Consider the following 24,286-nt stretch of genomic DNA (forward strand, 5'->3'; position numbering starts at 1 on the left):
CTCTTGGCTGGCTTGCGTAGGTGGTTGCCTCGCATCAACGCCTCAGGCATCGCCCCCCCACACACACCGAGCTCGTGCAAAGCATACCGTTGAAGGCTTTTTAGTTCAAATCCATCATTACGTTGTCATCATTTTCATTAAAAAAATAAAAAAAAGAAGAGCTTTTGGCTATGCAATGTCGGTTCAGTTGAGCACGCCCTCTCCTCCCTCTTCAACCTCGCTCAATTTGAGTGCCTCGGACACATCATTCACAAAGTGGTCCTCTCCCCCTGCCAGGTCCATAATCCCGCTACGAATCAGTGTCCTGCCCACCTTGGAATCCCGCGATGGCACCCGGCTGAAGAAGATTCTGACGCCCCTCTGGCGGTAGTCTCTGACAATCTCCTCCAAGACCTGCGCACCGCTCCCATCCAGGCCCGTGACGCCGTGGATGTCAAAGATGATATTTCTGTTGGAGTCTTCCCTGCGCAGTCTGGGCAGGGCAGGATGCGCCATGCTAGTCCCGTACAGCTCCAGCCGCCGCAGTCTTGTCTTGAGCTCACCCGTGTTGGCAAAAGTTAAAGGTTCTGGGATCTTGACGATCAGGCATCCCTCAATAAACTCCAATCTGTCCGGATTGGCCTCGGCATTCTCGAACCGGTTGGTGCCCGGAATGCGACCGAGGATCTGGATGCGTGGGCGCGTGGCATGCCGGATGACTTGCAGGAGTGACAAGAAGACGCCAATGGCCATGCCGAACGTCAGGCTAAAGAATATGGTGGTCAGGAGGATGGTGAGCATGAGGCCCAGCTCGTTCCACGCGTGGATCTTGAGAAAGAAGGAGATGTCGTGAGGGCATTCCTCGATCAGTGACCACGCAACGACCGAGATCAGGGATGAAAGCACTGGTTTCTGCAAAACACTCGTCAGCATCTGATCACACGAGAATTTCTATCAAAGCACAAACCGGGAGATAGTAGAGATAGGGCAAGCAAAAGGTAATGCAGAGCAGTGTCAGGCCGCTCAGGATGATGGACGACATGGGTGTTCTCCCACCGGTCGACCTGTTCACCTTGCTCCTGCCATAGCCGCCAAACCCAGGCAAGCTCATGAAGCACCCGCCAACGATATTGGCGACGCCCAACGCAACGAGCTCCCGGTTGGGACTGAGCTGGATCTCCGCGAACGACGCTCCGCCCAGACTCTTTGCGGCAACAGACGACTCGAAGAAACCCAGCAGAGCAATCAGGAAGGCGGTGCTGGTGGCTTCGCGGATATACACCATGTTGGACCACTTGAACGGCCAGCGGAAAGTGAACGAGTGCCCACTTGCTGCCTCGACCTTGCCCAGGACAGCAACACCGGCCTTGTCCCATTCAAAATAGTATGTCAAAAAGGCCGACAGAACCACCACCAGGAACCGATCTGGAATGTAGGCCACCCCCGGATATCGGGGCTGCAATCTCCTTTTGATCTCCCGACAGACCATGATGACAACAAAGCTCGTAGCAGCCACAGTGAACGTCAGCGTGTGCGCCTTGTCCAAGTTCCCGAGGATAAACCACAGTTTGTCAACACTGCTCGCGTGTCCAACACGCGCCTCCTCCGCCAGCTTCTGCAACCCCAGCTCGGGAATCAGCTGGTCAACTGCAATCACGGCACCAATGGCACTGATAAAGCCCCGAAGGAACGGCCTCGACAGCACACTATCCAAAAACCCGAGCCTCGCCACGCCGGCAATCAGCACCATCGCCCCCGCCAGCCCGGCCACAATGCCACAAATCCTCGCATGTAAAATCGCATCATTGTCCCCTCCTTCCCCCTTATCCACGCTCCCCTTGATCACCGTCCCCACAAGCAGCGACCCCGCGGCCTCGGGCCCGATAACCATCGCCGGACAGCTCCCCAAAAGCGCGTATATGAACGGGTTGAAAACAAACGAATACAACCCATTGATGGGCGGGACATGGGCCAGATTGTCCGCCAGCGACAGCGCCATGGGGACGTACATGCCCGCCACCGTCAGCGCGGCCACAAAGTCGCCCTTGAAGTAGCTCCAGCTGTACTCCCTGGCCCAGACCAGCACAGGCATGTAATACGACATGTACATGAGCGCATTGTCCCGGATGCCGTGCCGCTCAGCAAGATCCCTACTCGTGCTCATCTTTTTGCTGCGCATCCTCGCCGCCCATGTTTTTGGCCTGCGCTGCCGTGATGCATTGTTTTGCCCCTCTGCCGGGGCGGAAGCACCACCCGTTGCCGGCTCGGCTTCACTTTCGGATTGAGCTGCGCTGTCGCCGTCTCTGGCACTGCCACTGCCACAGAGGAACGACCGGGGGCTTGTCGGGCGAGGGGAGAAGGTGCCGTGGTCGCAGGGGCCGTCGTGGACGTGTTCGTGTTCCTTGAAGTCGAGGGCCGAGTCGAGGAGAGAGGTCGCTTCGGTGGGGTTTGGGCGGCTCGGGCCGGCCGAGTGTCTCCGGTCAAAGTAGCCGGTACCGGGCTGGTCGGGGGAGGAGGACAAGCCCGAGTCGATGGATCCGTACGATCCGGCTGTGATGCTCTGGCGCAGGCCGCTCGGGTTCGTCGGCGCGTGAGGATTGCCCGCCGCCATGTTCGTCCGTCTAACAGAGCAGAGGGGTGAACAGACAGGGAGGGTTTGGTGAGTGTTATTGGGCCATCAATTATGATGTTGGAAGAGTGGAGGAGCGGTCAGGTCAGGGCTGGCTGGACAGGGGAACTGTCCCCGCGGAGCCTAGGCCAAACGTAATAGCGTCTCAAAAAATGCAACGGGAGGCTTTGCGAATTGAGAGGCGAGGCAGGCCACAGGGAAGCTTGGGGCGCGCGTGTGAGGTTACTCTACGGAGTATCCCGTATGCGTTTATCCAGTGCTGGGAGCTGGGTGACCCCGCAGAGTAGGTGGGTTTCAGGTCTACACAGCCAATCAAGGAAAAAGGGTTGCCAATTGCCAAGGCCCCGTTTGCTCGCAAGCTTGATTACATTGTTACATAATTCACGATGTATCATCCCATTAATCCGGTACTGTCATACAATAAACACACTCAGCCGACTGCCCATCAGCTCGCTCTTGGGAAGCTGCACATCCTTCTTGTCAAAGTCATGTAGCAGCAGCCAGCAGATCATCCTAAACACCAGCGCAAACCAGATGGTGTTCCTCCTGATCTCCGTATTCGTCAGTCCGTGCTTCCTCCATGTTTCAGCCCTGCTCGGGGTGGGCGGTAGCCTGCCATTGCTGAACGTCCCTGTGGCCCTCCTCGAGTTGATCCCGAGTGTCGGCGGCCTGGGTGAGGAGTGTGTCGTCGTGTTTCCGGTGCCATCCTCACTCATGGTCCCCATTGTCTGCGCCGTTGTCGTCTGCTGCAGCCCCACCAAACCAAGCCCGTCGTACCCGGGCTCGGAGTAGTGAATATCCTTGGAGGCTTGGGCAGCCTCCTGGTCATAATGCTGGTTTGTGTCGTCAAGGCTGACGGCCCTGATGCGGATATCGTCAAAGTAGTGCTTGATCAAAGCCGCCTCGCGCTTCTCGTGTGGTGTCTTGAGTAGATCGTCAAAGGACACATCGCCTGTTGCGCCTTCGTCGGTCGGCATCGGTGGGAGCAGGGGGGGTTGCGCCGGTGTGCCCGGTGCTGATGCTGACATTGGGAGGTGAGTTGGTCTCCCGGTAGGCGGCGGGGCGGCAGCTGTTGGGCTGTATTCCGCCCAGTCGATGTCTCGTTGAGAGGTGTTGATTGCCAGCAGAACCTCCTGGACATGACGGCGGAGGACGTCGAGCACGACATCTTTGGACGTCTTGTTCAGGATGCTGTCACCTACCTCGTCAATGGCCTCGTGCAGATCATTGAGGCACTTGGGCGAGTATTCTCCGTCACGTTTGGGAAGTTCTTCTTCCAGGTCGCTGGCCAGTCTGTCAATGTTGGCGAGTTCGGTTGGGGGTGTGTATTTTGGCCCCTGGTCTGTGTTGATCTCAAAGTTCAGCCTCTTGCGGAACTCGCTCAGCAGGCGCCGGGGCGAAAAGGCCTGTTTGTTCAGAGCGAATGCCACGGGGTTGGGCAGATAAGTGAATGGCCGATCCTTGATGTGAAATGGCCTTGCCAGCATGGCCAAGACTTCAAAGACAACAGGAAACAAATGCACATGCTTCTTTGTTTGGTCCGAATAGCACTGCGTCGTGTACTCGTTGCACCGGATCAGGTTGAGCGTCTCGGCAATCTCGGTACGGCTCCCCAGCTGCAGCGTCTTGAGATCTTTCTGCTCGTTGATGGGCGCTTTCCAATTCCTGTCGTCCTTCTTGTCCCGATAAAAGGTCGGGACGTTCCCAAAACTGAGCTCTTTGACCTCAGACGTCGGTATCACCCTGTTCTTCTCGAACCTCGGCCAGCCGGGCTTCTCGAACGTGAACACCAGACCAAAGTCATGGACCCTGTTCCCGAGCACACTATACCCGTTCCCCTCGGCGCGGTACTTGTTGTTGTCACGGTCAAACTCCTTCCAGTATATCCCAAGCACAGCGCAGAGCTCGATGATATGACAAATCGCCGTCGTCGCGTAAGGCCTCTTCACCGCAGGATGCTTGTCAAAACTCCTCCTCATCGGCTGAATAGCCACCGCCAGCGACACCGGCCCCTCATACGGAAGAGTGACAGGGCTTCGCATGCCGCTCTCCGTCGCAAACTTCCTCCACTCGTTCGCCTCCCACTGCTTCGAGTCCCGCTCCATCATCTGCGCCGCTTCGATGGCCAAGATCCACGTCGCCAGCTCGTTCTTGTGCGTGTGGACCCGCTCCCTCAGATCGTTGGTCGGCAGCTCAACTCTGGTCTTTTCACAGCTCTCGCGCGTGCCGTCCACGTACCAAATCTCCTTGTCGTCGATGGGACCCCTCGTGTTGTCGCTGGCGGCCATGAATATGATGGGCGCCTCGTACTGCACCTCGCCCCGGAACCACCTGAAGCTGATCTTGGCGTGTTCTGCCCATTTTCCCAAGACCTCTTTGTCGCGAATCGAGAGACCGTTGATCCTCCCAATGACGGCTTGGACATACTGCAATACTACGCCAAGCAAAGCGAAAAGTGAGATGACCAGGGCGGCAATGGCCACCTTTTCCTCCACAGTGAGATTGTTGTCGCTCATCTCTGGCGCTTCATGGATGGGTGAGTGAAGCAGACCATTTTGACGAGGCTGAGAGCAGGAGATGATGAGGGGCGAGTGCGCGTAACCTGGCGGCTGAGCACTCTTGTCCCAACTTCCATGCAGCCACTCGCCTCTCTGACTCAATTGGGATTCGCGTCAAAATTTGGACAAATGCTTGGTTGGACCTTGAATATTCTGACAGGTCTGCGCCTCTGCACTGCATCGTCGATAGTAAACAATCACGAAAAAGCCAGCAGATGTCTCTAATATTACGGGGTGTTATATCTATGGGTATACCGTACTAAACAGAACAGAACAGAAACCCCAACCTAGCTCACCAAACGCCGAGCTTTCCCTTATTCCATGTCCGTCACAACGTCGCTCGTCGTGACCGCCATTAGTAAAACAATGCAAAAGTCCAAAAGAAACATACTACAAACAAGGCAACACGACAACGCATCAACCAAACGCCTTGCTCATCTCCTCGCCCTCGACAGGCGTCACCGAAAGCTCAATGAGCTCTCGAGCCAGCTCAGCCGTCGCCAGGTCGATGCCGGCCTCCAAAACCAGCTCCTCTTCAGCAAAGCAAAGCCTGGCGAGCGTAAGTAGGTATCGCTGGGACCCTCCTTGGGAGGCTGACAGCTTAGCTCCCATTTGAACCACATCTGCTGTGCGTGGGTGTGTGACCAGCGTGTGGAGCAACAGGATTGCCCGTGCGATGAATCGGGGCAACAACGATGCAAGCTTCTCTTCCTCACCGTCTTGACCGTCGGGATCATCCGCTTCGGCCTCGTTCGTAAAGCTGTGTATGCTACCTCTCGCCGCCGGATTCTGAACTATTGCTGGCAACCCGCCATCCAAGTCATACAGTCGGTCAATAGCCCAGCACAACACTGTGACAAGACGCGGGATGACAACTTCACTCCTGGCCGCCTGCACCATGCCATACGGACTAGAGGTAAAAATCAACAGCGTTCGCAAAGTCGCGGTCCTCACCTCTAATTCCTTGACAGAACCTTTGGGCGCCCACCTCGGTGACTCATTCAGAAACAACGACACAGCCTTTATCGTCTCCTTGGACACCTGGTCCAAATCCTTTGCTTTGGAGCGGGCGGGGGATGTCGCCAACACTGGGCTTGGGATGGGCCCTATGCTGTCGGGCAAAACCGACGTCCACAGCAACGACAGCATCCCATACCAGTCTCGTTCAGGGTGTTTGACCGACAGCATGCGCAGAACAAACTCGGGCTCGACCGTGCGCCAGAACTGAACGAGGGGTGAGTGCTTCGTTGTCTCTGCGGTCTCCTCGGCCCCAGCCTGGCCACGCGCCGGTGCGGCGCATCCCAGTGCAGTAAGATATAGCAGGGCGAGACACTGGGTAACGTCAATATCAAGACTCAACTGTCGGATTGCAGGGTCGGCGTGGTTGCACAAATCCCCATCAGGGCTGTGGTGCCGCTGGAGGGCAATGAGCTGACAGGTCGTTGTACACACTGGGACCAGAGAAGATGTGATGCGGGGCGCTACCACCACAGCATTCAAATCAAGCGTGTAAAGCACCAACGATGCTAAATAGTAAATCGGTGCGTGGTAGCGTTCAGATAGACAGCGCTGCCACAAGTCAATCACGAGCTCGGCAAAGTCGGCCAGCAACAGAAGCGGCTCCTTGGGGCTGCCCAACCGAGACAGCTTCTGGAAGATAACGGTGGAGAACGTCTGACTGGGATCTGAAGGGAATGTAAACCTGGAGAAGAGATCGAACGTCGGGGGCTGGTCACGGAGTGCACTGTGATCCAGGACCAGCCTTAAGAACTAGAAAGGAATCATGTGTCAGTAAATATTGCAGCAGATGGAAGGCGACCTGGATCAACTTACGTCATACGGAAGAGCGTTGGCAGTCGATATGATGATCGTTGGGGTTATTACTTCACGAGTCGCCCCACGATCTGGTCCAAGTGCGTTCTCATCCACCTCGAGGCCATGTTTCGGGCTAGCAAAGACGTGCCCGCGCTTCCTCTTCCCACCCTTGGAAGGCGTACGCTCGCCAGCAGATGGGATGGTGGGAATTGCATCCCTCCTCCGAGAGCCTTTGGTAGGGCTTGATACGACTTCCATATCGTTGAATCCGTCGGCCTGCCCCCAAAATTTGTGGTTCTTTTTCGGTGTGGATGCGCCGTCCTTCTTTTTGCTCTTTCCTCGTCCTAAGCCCTCTCTAAGATCCTGCTGGGCAAACTGAAGCTCGGTGGTAACATTGCGAGTTGTTGCCCGGAAGTCGTTCAGTTCCCGCTCATGTTTTGCCAATGTCTCCTCGTGTAATTTCCTCAAACGTGCAACCTCGGAATCACGGTCGTTCTGTATCTTGTCGTACTTTGATCGGATGATGAGGGCCTCCCCTCTGGCGTTTGCAAGCTCCGACTGGGCGGCAGCGAGCTGGGACTGGAGCTGAGCAATAATGTCACCTTGCGGCCCTGGCCGAGCCGACTGGCCTGCGTGGGACGGCTGTACCGAGTAGGGCCTTGGGACGGGAGGAACAGGCGGTCGGGCAAATTGGGATTGAGTCGGCGCATGTTGTGGGCGCGGTGGCGGGAGCGGACGGGCAGGCGGGACAGGTCGCAGAGAGGGCGGTGCGTGGTAAGGGATTGGGCGAGAGGATGGCACTTGAGGATATTTGGGAGGCGGGGGATAGACTGGCCGGGCTGTAGGAAGTGGTATATGCTGATTCCACCGTTGGGTGTTGGCGAGATTGGCATTCAGTCGGGCCTGCTGGACGGGAAGCGACTTGGTGGCCCACGAATTGGTCTGCTTGGGTCCACCAGGCTGGGATTGCTGGGCAATCTCCTCAAAGACAACGGTGTCGTCGAGGTCGTCATCTTCGTCGAGACCGTAACTGTCCTGCTGAACATGCTGCTGCTGCAACTGCGGCTGTGACTGCGGTTGATGGTGCTGGTGCTGGTGTGTAAGAGGTGGTGGACGTTGTGAGACCTGGACCTGGGCCTGGACTTGTGTCAGTTGGATGGCATTCTCCTCGAGCTTCTGGAGGTCGCTTTCGTCGATCTGGTCCAGGAAGTCTTCGTCGGAAAAGTCATCATCCATGGCCGTCGGTTGTTCGGTTCAAGGTTGCGATTGTGCATACCCGTGCCATGCCTCTCGGGCCCGCGCTTAGGTCGAGTCGGATGTTTCTACGGTTGAGGTCAACGTCACTTGCGCCAGACGCGCTTATTAGAGTTGGGCTTGACCTCTGTCAGTCGAGGAACGCGTTGGAGTGATTACCTAATCCACCCCACCGTTGGGAGCCCCCCCACTGTGCCGGCCAAGACGGACTTGACGTAGCACCCCAGTTCCCGGGCAGACCTCGAAATTTCCACTCAAGCAGGACAAACACCAAACCAACAAACCCACTTCAGTCCACCAACGCTGCTCCCGTATGTTGTCGCAAAGCGCCCCTTGTCTTACTGCCTGTGCTGACATCGTCGTCGCGCTCCCCGCAAAGAGCTCCTCGCTTCCTCCCATCTGAGCTGAGGCCACTGTCCTCCTTTGCGCCCTCCTGCCAAATACCGATTCGTCCGATTCCGAACCGCTCGGGGACCTGACGTTGCCTGTCGTTCGGGGCCAAACGCATAGACACCCCATACCTCGCCCATCATGGCCGGAAGGCAGGGCGCGGGAGCCATCGAGCCCCAAGCAGAAAAAAAGACCGAGATGGTGGCCGAACCGGACTCGACATTGTTAGCCAAGCCAAACCCCGAAGCGACGAACACTTCCGCCGCTCCGCCGGCGACAGTCTCCGAGTATGAGAAGAAAAAGGCCAACTTCATGGTCAGGACATTTTGGACCTTGGTGATGATTGCCGGTTTCTTTGCTGCTCTGCTCGCCGGTCACATCTACGTCGTCTTGATCATCACCACCATCCAAATCATCTCCTTCAAGGAGGTCATCGCCATCGCCAATATAGGCTCTCGGGCCCGCGACTTGCGCTTCACAAAGTCTTTGAACTGGTACTGGCTCGCGACCACCATGTACTTCCTGTATGGCGAGAGTGTTGTCTACTACTTCAGACATATCATTCTTGTCGACAAGGTCCTGCAGCCTCTGTCTACTCACCACCGCTTCATCAGTTTTTGCATTTACATCTTTGGTAGGTTTGGCAAACTCAGCCGTAACAACAAGGCTGACATGACTCAGGTTTTGTCATCTTCGTCACCTCCTTAAAGCCAGGGAATTTGAGGTTTCAGTTCTCACAGTTCGCCTGGACGCATATGGCGCTGTTCCTCATCAACATCCAGGCCCACTTCATCCTCAACAACATCTTTGAGGGTCTGATTTGGTTCTTCTTACCCGCCGCCCTTGTCATCACCAATGATATCTTTGCCTACATTTGCGGCATCACCTTTGGCCGCACTCAGCTCATCAAACTCTCGCCCAAGAAGACGGTCGAAGGTTTCATTGGCGCTTGGTTTTCGACCATGGTCGTCGGCCTGGGTCTCACCTGGTGCCTGCTCCGCTCCAATTATTTTATTTGCCCTGCAACAAACCTTGCCACGAGCATTCTGCAGGACATTCACTGTGACCCCAACCCCGTCTTCATCCCGCGCACCTATACGACCCCCGAGTTCTTTTTCCTGCCTCCCGGCCATACCGTGAGCATTACGGTGGCGCCCATGTACTTTCACACCTTGGTCTGGGCCACGTTTGCATCGTTGATTGCCCCATTCGGCGGTTTCTTCGCCTCGGGTCTCAAGAGAACCTTCAAGCTCAAGGACTTTGGCGACTCGATCCCCGGTCACGGCGGCATGACGGACCGCATGGACTGCCAGTTCATCATGGGCATGTTTGCCTTCCTCTACTACCAGACCTTTATCGCCGTCCGGGACTACAACCCCGGTGCCGTGCTGGACATGCTGGTCACCGGGTTGGGCGTCGAGGACCAGGCGCACGTTGTGAAGGGCATGTTGCAGATTTGGGCCAGAGATGGTGTCATTTCCCCAACGGTGAGTATCCCTCGGGAAATTCTGTTTGCAAGAGCTTCGTCTAATATCATGTCAACCAGGCTGCGGAGCAAATTTTGAACATCTTGGGTGACAACCTCGCCTCGGTGTCTCATCACCTGACAGAGTAATGCTGTTCCTCCATTGTACTATACGTGCCCCCGATGGGCGCCTGGCGCGGTTTATCGTTTTATTTGAGGATGCATTTTTTTTTGTCATGGAGCTCGAGCGTCCGTTGCGAATGTGATATGATATTCAGGGACGGACGAAGCAGTCCGGTACATGGCAATGGCTGTGGCTACGTTCTGGAAAGGCATCAGCGACAAGTTGCGGACACTTTTTTCAACATTTGTATGGGCAACTAGGTGTGTGGATGTGACAAAGTTCATACAAACGAGGTAGAGGAGGAGCCCTTTTCCCGGTTATAATAGCGACTGTAATCTACACGGAGCGAATTGCATGGGAGGAGTACATGGAAGCATGGCTTTATATTTAGGATGGCCAATTCAACATTTCAGAAACTTTTGATACCATTAGTCAGTGTCTTCGTTGTGAATCTTGTATGTATCAAGCTCGGTCGATGACTAAGCAGCCCGAGCAGCAGTGTCTTTCTTCACATAGCCTCCTTGCCAACATCAACCTTTTGGAGTGAGTGGAACGTTGTCACCAAAAATGCAATGGACAACTCACCAGCAGCCAACATCCTTGGCACCCTCGGAGCGGTAAAACCTCCTTCTTTCCTCTTTCTCTCTCTCTCTTTCTCTCTTTTCATCGCATGCTAACACCATCCCAAGATCTGCTGGTCGATCCAGCTCCTCCCCCAAATAATCATCAACCACCGCCGCCATCACGCCACCGGGCTGCAACCCGCCATGATGATGCTCTGGGCCTGGGCCGGCGTCCCCCTGGGAGTCTACAACATCGTCTCCTCCTTCAACCTCGCCCTGCAGGCCCAACCTCAGATCCTCGCCTTCCTAAGCCTCGTCACCTGGGGGCAGTGTCTCTACTACCAGCACCGCTGGACAGCGATCGAGACCCTGTCCGTGGCGGTGCCGATCGGGATGGTGATGGCGGGTGTGGAGGTCGGGCTGGTGTTCGCGCTGCGGAACAGAAACGGGCAAGACTGGGCGATGACGCTCATGGCGGCGTTGTCTGCCCTGTTGCTTGCGCTGGGCGTGCTGAGGCATTACGTCGATATATGGAAACATCGGACCGTGAGGGGGATTTCCTTCTTGTTTGTGGGGATTGACGCGCTCGGGGATGTCTTCTCGCTGGTGTCGGTCGTTTTCCAGAAAGAGCTGGACGTGTTGGGAATGGTGATTTACGGGACCGAATTGGCTCTCTGGTTGGGAGTTTTTGCTGCTGGCGGGTGGTATGACCTCCTGCCCAAGGTCCGGCAAAGGTGGGGGTCGGGGAGGGAGGGAAAGGGGGGAGGAACGAGGGGGGAGGAGTTGGGACGGGGCCAGGCCGAAAATAACAACACGGGGATAGCAACCGGGCTGGCTACTTTGCACGATGGGGCGTCATCAACATCCGTTTTTCGGACGGCATCAAGGTGATAGAGGGATAGTAGATAGAAAAAACATTGATATCGCTTGCTATATACAGGGGGTACATAAGATACATTACAGATTCATTATTGCTCGTTGACAAACAAGCCCGCCATGCCCATGCCGGTGCCAATGCACATGCTCGTCAGCAGGATCTTCTTGCCGGTCTTTCTGCACTCGCTGAGGCCGGTGACGATTTGTCTCGCACCGGTGGCGCCCAGTGGGTGACCAAGGGCAATGGCACCGCCACGGGGGTTCATCTTGGCCCAGTCGAGCCCAAGCTTGTCCCGGCAGTAGACAGCCATGCTGGCAAAGGCCTCGTTGATCTCGACGACATCAACATCGTTCAGGGTGATGTTGTGCTGGGCGAGGAGCTTGGGGATGGCCACGGTGGGGCCAATACCCATGATGCGGGGAGCGAGACCGGCGGTGGTGGAACCGACGTATTTGCCCAGGATGGGCTGACCGAGCTTGATGGCGGTGCTGCGCTTCATCAGCAGGATGGCAGCAGCACCATCGGTAACCTGAGAGGCATTGCCACCAGTGGTGCAGCCACCCCATTGAGGGAAGGCAGCGCGGATCTTGCCGAGACCCTCGGCGGTGGTGCCAGGCCGGATACCCTCGTCCTGGGTTAGGGTGACCGTTTTGGAATTGCCGTCCTTGTCCTTGATTTGGGTGGTGATGGGGACGATCTCGTCATCGAAAAGACCGGCCTTTTGCGCCCTCTCGGCTCTCTGGAAACTCTCGGCGGCGTACTTGTCCATCATCTCGCGAGTGACACCAAAGTCAGCGCTGACGTTCTCAGAAGTCCAACCCATGGGCTGCATGCAGTCGACAGCCTCCTGGGAGTGCTTGGTGACCTCCTCGTCAAAGGGCTTCTCGAGCGCATCGCCGCCAGCGGTCATGCTCTCGGCTCCCATGGCGATACCGATTTCGATGGATCCGTTGGAGATGGCGTGGGCAATGTCGGCGACGGCCTTGAGGCCGGAGGAGCAGAAGCGGTTGAGCGAGTAGACGGAGCAGGTGTTGGGGTAGCCCGCGGCGAGGGAGGCGGCGCGCAGCTTGTACGAAGCCTTGCCATCGGAAACCTGTAGACCAGAATAGTGTCAGCGCTCACTGTTTCCAAAGACACTCTGAGGGGACGGACACGGGTGCGCACATTGCCCAGGCAGATATCTTCGACGAGAGCGGGGTCGAGGTTGCTCCGCTGGTTGACCTCCTTCAGGAGAGCGTAGACCATGTACTCGATGGTGGTGTCCTTGAAGCCACCCTTCTTGGCCTTGGCCAGAGGCGTGCGGACGGCGAGGGTGATGACAATGTCGTCGGCATTCTTGGAGGTGCTGCGTATTACGGCGAGTGGTCAGCGGCCAAGTCAAAAGTCAAAGTGGAGGGAGGGGCATGTGAAAGCCCACGGGACAACTCACATTTGGGACAGCCCGTTGCCGGGGGCAAGGTGCTTGAGGATGGAGCCGAGTCTTTCTACCGCCATTGTGAGAGTCTTGAATCCGGTGTGGTTGATCAGGAATTGAGGTCTTCGGGGCAGGAAGGGACAGGAATGTCGTGCATATTATTTATTATATCAACAATCAAGGGCAATGTTGCTGCTGACGGAATTGGTGGCGTGGGGTCACTTTGCCTCGGCATCTTTCGGCGTCTGCGGTTGTTGTTCATCGCAGATGGCCTGGTTCGCGGTTGAAAGCTGGCCCCTGGCGGGGGCAACCCGGGGCTCGCGGGGGCAAGGATGGCGTTGGGGTAAAGTGACCCGACCGGCCCATTTGAACCGCTTCCGGGCCACGGCTCAAGAGCTTTTGCGGGGAACCCATTCGCTTCCACAAGGCACCCACCCGCCCATCGGCAATTGCTTTGCTTGTTGGGGTCCTCCAAGTCCAAGGACCATCAATTGAAGCCAGCTGAAGGGAAGTCTTTAAGAATACTGAGACTTCTTCTCTCAGCCTTATCCTGCATACTTCATGCCACAGCCCTGTTTCTCAATCTCCACCACTTGAACCTGCACCCGGTGCCTGCCCTGTGCGTTTGAGCTTCAGCGTGTTCGTCTCTGCTGGGCAGTATCTGTGCAGTCGTTCGTGCCTTGCATATCTCTGTGTTCAGGTTCAGATGACAGCCATTGGCAGCTCTGCTCTGACAACTCCCTCTCATCCCATAAATAAGGGCCTTTTGATCAACTGCCATCTCAGTCCTCTCACTAAGAAAGGTGCAATACAGCGGCGCTAATCCCAACACGGGCTAGCGTCTTATCTTGCCAAATCTAGGCGGCCCTGGGTGCCTGGGCAGCGCCAGCCACGAGCTTTTGCCCCATCAAGCTGAAAGGGTCTGTCTGGTCATGGAGATAACGGGCGCTTTCAGCTGGCCGCATTGTTGTGGCCATGCAATTTCTATTGCGGCCATGTCGTCGTCCTGAACATCTCTTCATCATGATTCTTCTTGTAACTCTCGTTCATTCTTGATTCCATTCCCTCCCGTCGGCAGCGTTGGCCATACTTACGCTCTTTTTTTCTTTTTTCTTTTTTTGGTAGCTTCGGAACTACGGAGTAAACGCAAATCTAGATCTCGGACCCCCCTGAGCTGACAAAAGTCCCTCTTCGCCTTGGGAACCGACCGACGACGGCCTACAACCGCGTCAACGTCAGCATCCCTTCGGTCTCTGAACAACGAGATCTGATCCGATCAAGTTCTGACTGCCCAGCTTAACCCAACGGTTTCAGTACCAGCGCTCCGTTCCGTCCGGCCCGCGTAACATGTTACACCATGTATCACCCGCCGCTGTTTTAGCAGTGGCAGCCATGATCCTCCCGTCGATCGTCTCCGCCGACGGCCCGCTAGCGTCTGACAAACGAGGTCTCTGCTTCACGCCCAACGACACGACCCGCGCCGACGACGCAGTCTGGCCCCCGGCTCTGTCGTGGTACTACAACTACAAACCTCTCCCCGAGCCCAAATACAAGGACATTCCTCAGTCCGAGTTTGAGTTTGTGCCCATGCTATGGGGTGCCCCGGAGACGAAGGGAGACACCTCGTTTGTCACGACCATCCAAGACCTGATCAAGAGCGGCGTCAACATCACCAACGTCCTCGGCTTCAACGAACCGGATGCCCCGTACTCGTGGGGAGGGAGTTATTTGGATCCTATCACGGCGGCTCAGGTGTGGGTGGACAACATCAAGCCGTTGAGTGATGTGGGAATCCGAGTGGGTCTGCCTGCCTGCACCGCCGGACAGGACGGCTTGCCCTGGCTCAGGACCTTTGTCCGCGAGTGCTCAAAGCTTGTCAGCACGGAAAACAAAAAGGAGAACTGCACGTTTGACTTTGTGACGATTCATTGGTATGGGAGCTTTGAGGGGTTGGCCAGCCATATGGGCCAATATGCTGCTGAGTATGTTTCTTTCGGTTGTGCAGTTTTGGTGGCAAGGCTGACTTTGTCACAGGTTCCCCAACAAGACCATGTGGATCACCGAGTACAATTTCGCCCATCAGAGTCTCGAGGACACGCAGGCCTTCTACAAGATTTCTGCCGAGTACTTTGATCGTTTGGATTTTGTTGAGCGGTATTCCCTGTTCGGCGCCTTTAGGAGCGACGTGTCGAACGTGGGACCCAATGCTGCCATGTTGAGCAACGATGGTAGACTGACGGATATTGGCGCTTGGTACCTGGGCAAGGAATCCACCGGCGTCAAGCCTACTGATGGTCAATCTGTTAGTGCTGCTGTGCGTCAGACCGTGTCCATAGTGAGTGCCTCGCTTATCGGTGCTGCTGCTGGTGCGTGGGGGTTATTTTGATGTGATGTCGACACGGGGACTTTATCTGGGCTTGTAATTTAATGGCTGGATGAGACGATGCGGGGCTGGCGGGTGGAAATGTTGTCGGTTCATCGTCGGAAGTTGCCATGACCTCAACTCTTAGGTCTCCGTGAGCAGAGGGCCTCTACTCAGGCCTCTCCTGTCTTGGGGGAGTTGATGTGTCTTGTGTGCTGACCACCGGTATCCTTTCAACTTCCGGCGATCAAGTTGACAATCTTTCCACCCGTTCAACCTCGCGTCGTCCCATCACTATCCCGACATAAATCATGTATATAGTAATTCTTTGTTGTAGACGGGATGACGGGATGACCACCCACTTTGTGCTGTGCTGTGAGGCGAGGTTTTGGATCGGAGACATGTGAGACCCAGCAATCTGGGTTATTGTCTCGCTCTTCTGACACGCATACGCATGACCTGCAGATAGCTTAACGATTTCTTCTTCGGTGGTTCTGGACACTATCGAATTACGTGTGAACATCCCAAGGATTTGGAACTGCATTGGTGGGTTCCGGCGCTCCAGTCATCCCCTGTAAATCACCCCCACTAACCCTGAAGCGGCAGGCTAACAGGGCCAACCCGGAGCAGGCGAGGTCTCCGGCGATGTTGCTCGAAGTGCGGGGGTGAGAGAGGTGCCCGATGGTAGGGTAGGTGGAAAGGAAGGATATTTACCTGGGACCGGCCCCGTTTTCTGCTCTGTCGGCAGATCGACCTTTGGTGTTACCCCTTCTCTCCCATCCTGTCACCGTGATAAATAATTACACAAAAAAATAAAATAAAAAAATGGCCGAGTCCGAGTCCACTCCGGCAGCTGCGCCGCAGGCATCGGCTTCTTCACCGGCTGGTTCCCCACCTCCGACCACCGCTCCTGCCGCTGCCGCTTCCACTCCGGCATCCCCGAGCGCTGCTGAGCAGCCGGCCGCCGATGCCCAAATTGCAGTCGACTCCAACCCCATCTACCATCCCCAACCACTGGAGGACGATGACGACAATGACTCTTCGCTTGGTGATGAGAATGCTCTTTCTACTGCCTCCATCAGCTCCAGCATCCTGCAGTACCGCAAGCTTCACGGCAGGACCTACCACAACTTTGGTGGTGCCGACAAGGTGGAGTACTGGTGAGTCTGAACCACCCTTCTCTGTTTTCTGATCACGTTTCACTGAAAAAACAAACCAGGGCCCCCAATGACGACGCCCAGAATGACCAGCTAGACATCAACCACCACCTCCTCAACCTGGCCCTGGACAACAAGCTCTTCTTCGCCCCCCTGTCCAAGCCCACCCGCGTGCTCGATGTCGGCACGGGCACGGGCATGTGGGCCATCGACTTTGCCGATGAGTTCCCCGACTGCGAGGTCACGGGTATCGATCTGTCTCCCATCCAGCCGACCTGGGTGCCGCCCAACTGCAAGTTCGAGCTGGACGACGCCTCCCAGCCCTGGACTTTCCCGGACAACCACTTTGACTACATACACTTCCGGTACATGATTGGGTGCTTCAAGGACTGGCCGGCCGTGTACCGGGAGGCGTACCGGTGTCTGAAGCCGGGCGGCTGGATCGAGCACTTGGACTGCACGGCGGATGTGCTGTCGGATGACGGGTCGCTGCCCAAGGACACGGTGTTTGTGGAGTGGAAGAAGGTGTTCAAGGAGGCGGGGGACAAGATGGGCCAGACGTTTGAGGTGGTGGACAATGACAATTATGTTGGGTGGCTGAAGGAGGCTGGGTTTAAGGATGTGAAGAATACGATTATCAAGACGCCGGTGGGGTCGTGGCCAGCGGATCCAAAGTGGAAGGAGGTTGGGCAGTTCAACCAGTATATGCTCGACGGCGGGATTGAGGGGCTGGGGTTGTATATCATCACGAACGTGTTGGGGTGGAAGTATGAGGAGATGCAGGTGTTTATTGCCAAGGTGAGGGCTGGGTTGAGGAACAAGAACTGGCATAGCTACTGCGTTTGGTAAGTTATCCCCCTTCGTCCCGCCGTTGGGCACAGCAGCTGACATGTCTTCTGATCTACAGGGGTGCTGCTTGGGGCCAGAAGCCTTACGACGAGTGAAGGATATGCCTGAAGGGGGGTGTGTAATACTGGCGATGAGGACGCGAGTTTTAGATCATTACGTGCCATTTATTAGAATGCCAACTTTGTTCGCGCCCACGAATCAAGTGTTCCATTCCCCGAACGCCCAACCAACCTCCAAGAGCAGCACTGCAAACTCGTAACCCTTTCTGGCAGAACCCACCTGCAACCAAGTAGAATATTTGTCAGCTCTCACTCCTCAGCCCTCCATGTTCTAGATGCGGGGAAATATTGAAGGGGAAGCAAGGTTGCGAAACATCACTATTGACGTCTTTTCTGATGGTGTGGAGACGATCCGAGGCTCGCTTTCCCTCTTTGACCGTCTTGTTGGTGCAAGGTCGGGCAAACCTGCTGCGGGGAAGCAACATGGAACATTCAGAATGCAACCTCACGCATGCATGGAAGGGGCCCAACTGCATCGTCTGCAGGCATCGGTATTCTCTGAGGGTGGTTCCAGAAAGAAGAATAAGTAGCGCTGGGTGGTACCGCAGGTATTTCAGTTGAGCCTCTTCTCGTCTTGTCTGCCTGCCACCTTCTAGACACTCACTTGGACTGCATCGTCAGTCTGCAACGGTAACATCATGGGCTCAGCTGCTGACTTCCCCAAGATTGACTTTACGGTACGCTCAACCCCCCCCCTCTCGTTGCTGACGAAAAGTCGTCACTGACAGACAATGATGATTGGCAGTCCAATTTTCAAAACATCATCAACAACGCTCTCTCGTCCACCCCCGAGACCCGTCAGGCTGTCGACCCAAGCACAGAGGAGCTTCTCTATCATGTTCCCCTGTCCAAGCAGGCTGATGTCGACAAGGCCGTCTCCGTTGCCAAAGCTGCCTTTCCCGCGTGGAAGGCGCTGTCCTATGACGAGCGGGCGGGGTATCTCGGTCGGTATGCTGACGCGATTGAGGCTAACGTTTCCGGACTCCAAGAGCTTCTGATGAAGGAGGCTGGCAAGCCTGTTAGCAACGCCGCAGGGGAGCTGCAGTTTGCCATTGCCCATGTGAGGGAGACGGCCAAGCTGAGGATCGAGGATGACTTGATTGAGGATACTGAGGAGGTTGGTTTGGTTTGCATGCTGATTTGCCAAAGGGGTCGCTGACAGCTCACAACAGAGAAGAGCGACCGTCCGGTACCTTCCCATGGGAGTTGGCGTTGGCATCATCCCCTGGAACTACCCCGTCCTTTTGGGCCTGGGCAAGCTTGGTCCCGCCGTCCTCACCGGCAACACCTTTATCTGGAAGCCATCGCCTTTCTCTCCCTACACGGCGCTCAAGCTGGGCGAGATTGCTGCGCAGATATTCCCACCGGGTGTTGTGCAAGTTCTGAGCGGTGATGAGAGCTTGGGACCACTCTTTACTGCTCACCCCGATGTAGCCAAAATCAGCTTCACGGGTTCGTCTGCGACGGGCAAGAAGGTCATGCAGGCTTGTGCCAGCACGCTCAAGAGGCTGACGTTGGAATTGGGTGGGAATGACGCGTCGATTATTTATGATGATGTTGATGTGGCCCAGGTGGTTCAGAAGGTACGTTTTGCCTGATGCTCAAGACCAAGCAAGGTACTTAATGAACCTAACACAATAAAAGATCGGACCCATGGCATTCATGCACTCTGGTCAGATCTGCATGGACATCAAGCGCCTTTACGTGCACGAGAAGATCTACGACGAGTTCCTCGCTGCCTTTGTCCAGGTGGTCAAGTCGTTCAAGGTCGGAGGAGGAGGTGATCCCGAGGCATTCCTGGGCCCGGTCCAAAATCGGATGCAGTTTGAAAAGGTCAAGGACCTGTACTCGGAGATTGGCAAGCAGAAGTGGCAAGTCGCCACCGGTGGTGAGCCTGTCGCCTGCGATGGCAAGAAGGGCTTCTTCCTGCCGCCTACCATCATCGACAACCCGCCGGATGACAGCCGCATCGTGGTGGAGGAGCCTTTTGGGCCCATTATGCCTGTTCTCAAATGGAGCGATGAGGATGAGGTGGTTAGGCGGGCGAACAACACCAACATGGGATTGGGGGCTTCGGTTTGGAGCAATGATATTGAAAAGGCCGAGAGGCTGGCTAGGAGGCTGGAGGCGGGGAGCACTTGGGTGAACAGTCATTTTGAGCTGTCGCCTTATGTTCCCTTTGGTGGGCACAAGTGGAGCGGTGTTGGAATGGATTGGGGCATTGTTGGGTTGAAGGGGTGGTGCAACACTCAGGCGAGCTGGGTGAGGAAGAAGTTTTGAGGGGGAGGGGGGGTGATGTATTCTGTCAAAGGCAACACTTGAGTTCGGTGCATGTTTTTCTACATCATTATGTTGACGGATGAAATGAACTGCGGAGTTGAAGAGAAGCACCTAATCGGCGATTGTAATACCCAAGGCATGGCACCGACCCGGGGCGTCAAACCCAACGTTGTGCTTATTCTGTGTTGATAGAAGAACATGAGATAAGTATGTCGGTCTCATGTTTCGGTCATAGAGAATGAAACGCAAGTGTTGTTGCGCGGCGCAGACACCAGCCCGGCCGCGATCAAGACATAGGTAGGACGGTAGATAAGACGACGGCCAATGGCCATGGCCGGTCTGGCTGCTCGAAACCAGATTGGCCCGCGGGCTTGAAATATGTTCTCTTTTGGCCTGCCTTGCATGCTGTGTATCTAGGTACCTAGTGATCCAACGCTTGAAGTGTGGTTACCAAGGCGTCGTCGGTCAATGAAACCTCAAACGTACCAGACCTGCAAACATTTCACACTCCCGAAATCCCCAATTCTTATAAGAGAGTCCGAGTCGCCCGTGTATTCACCTTCATTCAATCATTCATCCCCGCTCACAAACAAAACATTACCAACTTCGTCACTTCAAACTCGAGACTTTTGGTCTAACTCTACAAAATGAAGGTAAGGCTCACCGGATGGTGTTCAATGCCTTTGCAGATTGTTCCTGACGCAAATTTGAATTTAGCTTATCACCATTCTCATCCTCTCCGCCACGGCGGTGCTTGCCGCCCCAGCACCTGCTCCTGCCCAGGTCGAAGCCCGAGCCTGCCCGGAGAACCCTGATGACTGCCTTTCGACATTCACATGAACTGCTATTGGCCAGAGAAGATGCGCCTCAAAAGAAAAGTACTCGGGGAATACGGTGGATTTCATGAAGAACAGTCTTGAAGAGTTAATACATTCCTACCCTTGTGGTACTGTACTTGCTGTGCGAGCGAATGCGTGCTCGTGATTGGGCCGCTTATAACTGAGAACCTTGTCGTGGGATATCTCATGTGCTTCCAAAAAAGATGCCAGAATGATGTTTCCCCCATTGGATACCTTATGTAGGAAAGGCTCTTGTTAATGTCATGGTCATCACTCCTCGCTCCTCAACACCGTGCCATTCACGGTGCAGAGACACATCCGGCTCCGGGGTCCACTTTTCCGGCACTTCCCCTCCCCGGGCCTTGCGAGCCGCTCCCGGCTAAATGCGGAGTGGGGCATCCAACACGGCTGTAGCAGCGGACTGAGAGCACCTGGAGTCTCCCCTCATGTTCAACCTCGACCATAAGAGGCATCCATCGGGCATTCCGGCGAGACGTCGTCAAGCTGCCCAAAGCAAACCAACCAACCAATTACTTCATTGTGATTCACCATGCCCCAAGTACGAAACCCCATCCTCCCCGGGTTCAACCCCGACCCCTCCATCCTCCGGGTGGGCGATGACTACTACATTGCCACTTCCACCTTTGAGTGGTACCCAGGCGTTCAAATCCACCACTCCAAGGACCTCGCCAACTGGGAGCTCGTCACCCGCCCCCTAACCCGCAAGTCCCAGCTCGACATGCGAGGCGACCCGGACAGCTGCGGTATCTGGGCTCCCTGTCTCACCCACGATGGTGAAAAGTTCTGGCTGGTGTACACAGATGTCAAGCGCAAGGATGGGTCCTTCAAGGATACTCACAATTACATTGTTTCCGCCCCGGCTATCGAGGGCCCATGGTCGGATCCGGTCTACACCAACTCTTCTGGGTTTGATCCTTCACTCTTTCACGACCCGGACACCGGCAAGAAGTGGTTTGTGAACATGCTGTGGGATCACCGCCGTCGCCCTCTTCTTTTTGCCGGGATTGCGTTGCAGGAGTGGGATCCTGTTTCTGGCAAGCTCGTGGGCCCACGCAAAAACATCTATCAGGGTACCGAGCTCGCTCTGGTCGAGGGCCCTCATCTCTACAAGCGGAATGGATGGTATTACCTCCTGACCGCCGAAGGAGGCACCGGCTACGACCACGCAGTCACCTTTGCCCGTTCCAGGGACATTTGGGGGCCCTATGAAACCCACCCAGACAAGCACATTCTCTCCTCCAAGGACCATCCCCATGCCGCGCTGCAGCGTGCCGGACACGGTGATATTGTCGACACACCCGATGGGAAGACCTATCTCGTTCACCTTACCGGCCGCCCGACCACCCAGAGGAGAAGGTGCGTTCTCGGCCGCGAGACCGCCATCCAGGAATGCTTCTGGAAAGACGATTGGCTCTTTGTCAAGGGTGGGCCTGTCCCCTCCCTCCATGTCGAGCTCCCTGCCGCCCGGGATGAGGATCGGTACTGGGAGACGAAAAAGTATTCGTTCGATGCTGGCGAAGGACTGCACAAAGACTTCCAGTGGCTTCGCACCCCCGAGTCGGAGAGAATCTTCAACCTGGACAACAACAAGCTCAACCTGATTGGCAGGGAGAGCATCGGTTCCTGGTTCGAGCAAGCCCTCGTTGCGAGGAGGCAAGAGCACTTTTCCTACGACGCCGAGACAGTCATTGACTTTTCCCCCACCGACGAGAGAGAATTCGCCGGGCTGACGGCCTACTACTGCCGGTACAACTTTTTCTACCTCATCGTCAGCGCGCACAGTGACGGGCAGAGGGAGTTGCTGATCATGGCTTCCGAGGCGAGCTGGCCGGTGGGGAATCTGGTCTTGCCGCTGTCGAATCCTGACAGTGTGGTTATTCCCAACGAGGGCAAAGTCAGACTCAAGGTTACGGTGAGGGGGAAGGAGCTGCAGTTTTGGTACGCTCTTGAGGGGGAGCAGGAGCTCAAGAAGATCGGCCCGGTGTTTGACGCAAGTATTGTAAGTGATGAGTGTGGTGGGCATCAGGCTCATGGGAGTTTCACGGGGGCTTTTGTGGGGGTGGCTGCCTCGGATTTGAACGGGACAGGGAGGGTGGCCAGTTTTGAGGGGTTTGTGTACACGCCTGTGAAGCATGGTAGTGATCGGTATGAGGTTTAGGGTTACTTACCTAGGATCTTGCCCTGAGATAGGATCAACACGAGAGCGGTTGTGCTCGCCCCCTTCCTGCCAAGCGTGACTATGCATACACAAATTCCCCTAACAGCCAGCATACCTCAGTCTTTGGCGCTTTAGCCCAGTGCAGGAAGAGCTTTTGTACACAGCTTCAGGTGCACTGGTCAAGGGGCAGGTACCAGGATACTTACCATGACCGGTTTTGGCAACGCACCATCCCATTGCTCATTGCCATGCAGCCGAATCGAGTCTTGTCAGAAAAGCATGTATCTCCAAGGCAAAAGTTTCAATATTCAAAACTTGGTAACCTCGTCAAAGAATGGTCAAAGACCTCATAAATAGGCTCTCCAGCCAACACATCCGCCCCCTTTCTCCCCTCGTGCTCAGCTCATCATCTACCTCCTACACCTACTCAACCTTGACCTTGCCAAAATGCACCTCCTCACGATCCTCTCCCTGGTAACAGCAGCCTCAACAGCCACCATATCCCGATGCGAAGGGTGTCGTCTCATGCCCACCGCCAATGACGTGCTCGAATGCAGCCGGTGCGAAATGGACAACGGCCAATGGCGCGCATGGCCCAGCTTGAACTTGGAACGCTGCTACATCAACGCGAACAGGAATTTGATCTTTCAGCACAAGTGCGTGCTCTCACAGACAGACTCTTCTGAGGTTAATGTTGGACATGATTTGTGTAGCGGTGCATACCCCCTATCCTGCCATGTAGGCAGTGCGAATGCTGCTTTTGACCTTCCCCGTGGCGATGCTTCGATGTGGCTTCCTTGTCCTAGGATTAATGGGCAGTTGCATACGCCGTTGGCTGATTTGTGTGAGTTGATTTGGTTGTCGTTGTTCAGGTCGTTGCTGACTGAGTGTGGTTTACCTAGTTGCTAATGTGAAGGTGGATAATGGGTTTCTTTACTGCCAGGGGGGGGTATCCAAGGTCGAAGTCCAGGCGTTGGTTGAACTAGGGTGGGATGTCTTTTGTCAGCGTTGGTGGAGAGAGAACCAAGTTGTGTTCATGGGCCCCCTTGCTGGAAGATGGCGCAGCACATTCGTTCCTTCACCATCGATCTAGGCATAGCCGACCAAGCTGACGTAAGAACAATTGGCATAATTTTAGTGGATATGAACGCGAGAGGTTTGAGCTTCAGAGGACTCGTTGCTTCCAACCGTGGTGACATTCTCTTGAGTCTAGAATTGTCGGGGATGCGTTAGTCGTCAACATAATTGGAAGTCGGCAGCATTTGGCTCGCGGCAAAGAACTTTGGATGTAATCTCTCAAATCATCTTTTACTCAGCTAACTACTCCATCTTCTTGCCTCAAAGCCATACCTCCATCTCCACCATGCGTCCCCTCATCCTCACCATCTCCCTCCTCTCCCTAGGAACAGCAGCAACAGACACCTTACTCGAATCATGCCGTGACTGTCCCCTCAAGTTAACGAAAAGAACATTCTCGAATGCGGCAGCTGCCA

The 24,286-nt window shown here is 55.4% G+C and overlaps 11 protein-coding genes across 11 annotated transcripts; 7 read left to right on the forward strand and 4 right to left on the reverse strand.

The window, feature by feature from the left end:
• Positions 1-183: 183 nt before the first annotated feature.
• Positions 184-2,590, reverse strand: QC763_300490 (uncharacterized protein; the record flags this gene model as incomplete). The annotated part of the gene is made up of 2 exons (XM_062910515.1): positions 184-891; positions 947-2,590. The coding sequence occupies 2 exons, from the start codon at positions 2,588-2,590 to the stop codon at positions 184-186; spliced, it is 2,352 nt and encodes a 783-aa protein (XP_062766434.1).
• Positions 2,591-3,021: 431 nt separating this feature from the next.
• Positions 3,022-5,124, reverse strand: QC763_300500 (uncharacterized protein; the record flags this gene model as incomplete). Its single annotated transcript, XM_062910516.1, has 1 exon — positions 3,022-5,124. The coding sequence occupies one exon, from the start codon at positions 5,122-5,124 to the stop codon at positions 3,022-3,024; it is 2,103 nt and encodes a 700-aa protein (XP_062766435.1).
• Positions 5,125-5,366: 242 nt separating this feature from the next.
• On the reverse strand, positions 5,367-8,349 carry QC763_300510 (uncharacterized protein). The gene is made up of 2 exons (XM_062910517.1): positions 7,000-8,349; positions 5,367-6,936 (listed from the first exon to the last, which is right to left on the reverse strand). The coding sequence occupies exons 1-2, from the start codon at positions 8,215-8,217 to the stop codon at positions 5,584-5,586; spliced, it is 2,571 nt and encodes an 856-aa protein (XP_062766436.1). The 5' UTR covers positions 8,218-8,349; the 3' UTR covers positions 5,367-5,583.
• QC763_0047270 (uncharacterized protein) lies at positions 8,265-8,714 on the forward strand (the record flags this gene model as incomplete). Its single annotated transcript, XM_062905707.1, has 2 exons — positions 8,265-8,386; positions 8,615-8,714. 2 exons carry the CDS (start codon positions 8,265-8,267, stop codon positions 8,712-8,714), a joined length of 222 nt encoding a protein of 73 aa, XP_062766437.1.
• A 52-nt stretch (positions 8,715-8,766) lies between these two features.
• Positions 8,767-10,240, forward strand: CDS1 (phosphatidate cytidylyltransferase; the record flags this gene model as incomplete). The annotated part of the gene is made up of 3 exons (XM_062910518.1): positions 8,767-9,259; positions 9,307-10,112; positions 10,172-10,240. 3 exons carry the CDS (start codon positions 8,767-8,769, stop codon positions 10,238-10,240), a joined length of 1,368 nt encoding a protein of 455 aa, XP_062766438.1.
• Positions 10,241-10,786: 546 nt separating this feature from the next.
• Positions 10,787-11,668, forward strand: QC763_300530 (uncharacterized protein; the record flags this gene model as incomplete). The annotated part of the gene is made up of 2 exons (XM_062910519.1): positions 10,787-10,831; positions 10,904-11,668. 2 exons carry the CDS (start codon positions 10,787-10,789, stop codon positions 11,666-11,668), a joined length of 810 nt encoding a protein of 269 aa, XP_062766439.1.
• An 11-nt stretch (positions 11,669-11,679) lies between these two features.
• On the reverse strand, positions 11,680-13,658 carry QC763_300540 (uncharacterized protein). Its single transcript, XM_062910520.1, has 3 exons — positions 13,084-13,658; positions 12,807-12,999; positions 11,680-12,747 (listed from the first exon to the last, which is right to left on the reverse strand). Exons 1-3 carry the CDS (start codon positions 13,146-13,148, stop codon positions 11,746-11,748), a joined length of 1,260 nt encoding a protein of 419 aa, XP_062766440.1. The 5' UTR covers positions 13,149-13,658; the 3' UTR covers positions 11,680-11,745.
• Positions 13,493-15,454, forward strand: QC763_300550 (uncharacterized protein; the record flags this gene model as incomplete). The annotated part of the gene is made up of 2 exons (XM_062910521.1): positions 13,493-15,050; positions 15,103-15,454. The coding sequence occupies exons 1-2, from the start codon at positions 14,416-14,418 to the stop codon at positions 15,452-15,454; spliced, it is 987 nt and encodes a 328-aa protein (XP_062766441.1). The 5' UTR covers positions 13,493-14,415.
• An 801-nt stretch (positions 15,455-16,255) lies between these two features.
• Positions 16,256-17,659, forward strand: QC763_300560 (uncharacterized protein; the record flags this gene model as incomplete). The annotated part of the gene is made up of 3 exons (XM_062910522.1): positions 16,256-16,590; positions 16,650-17,432; positions 17,495-17,659. The coding sequence occupies 3 exons, from the start codon at positions 16,256-16,258 to the stop codon at positions 17,529-17,531; spliced, it is 1,155 nt and encodes a 384-aa protein (XP_062766442.1). The 3' UTR covers positions 17,532-17,659.
• Positions 17,660-17,952: 293 nt separating this feature from the next.
• QC763_300570 (uncharacterized protein) lies at positions 17,953-19,950 on the forward strand. The gene is made up of 4 exons (XM_062910523.1): positions 17,953-18,172; positions 18,241-18,612; positions 18,668-19,078; positions 19,140-19,950. The coding sequence occupies exons 1-4, from the start codon at positions 18,134-18,136 to the stop codon at positions 19,773-19,775; spliced, it is 1,458 nt and encodes a 485-aa protein (XP_062766443.1). The 5' UTR covers positions 17,953-18,133; the 3' UTR covers positions 19,776-19,950.
• A 1,214-nt stretch (positions 19,951-21,164) lies between these two features.
• QC763_300580 (uncharacterized protein) lies at positions 21,165-22,793 on the forward strand (the record flags this gene model as incomplete). The annotated part of the gene is made up of 1 exon (XM_062910524.1): positions 21,165-22,793. The coding sequence occupies one exon, from the start codon at positions 21,165-21,167 to the stop codon at positions 22,791-22,793; it is 1,629 nt and encodes a 542-aa protein (XP_062766444.1).
• Positions 22,794-24,286: the final 1,493 nt, after the last annotated feature.

Source organism: Podospora pseudopauciseta, chromosome 3 (assembly GCF_035222475.1).
Source record: "Podospora pseudopauciseta strain CBS 411.78 chromosome 3, whole genome shotgun sequence".
Classification (NCBI taxonomy): Eukaryota; Fungi; Ascomycota; class Sordariomycetes; order Sordariales; family Podosporaceae; genus Podospora; species Podospora pseudopauciseta.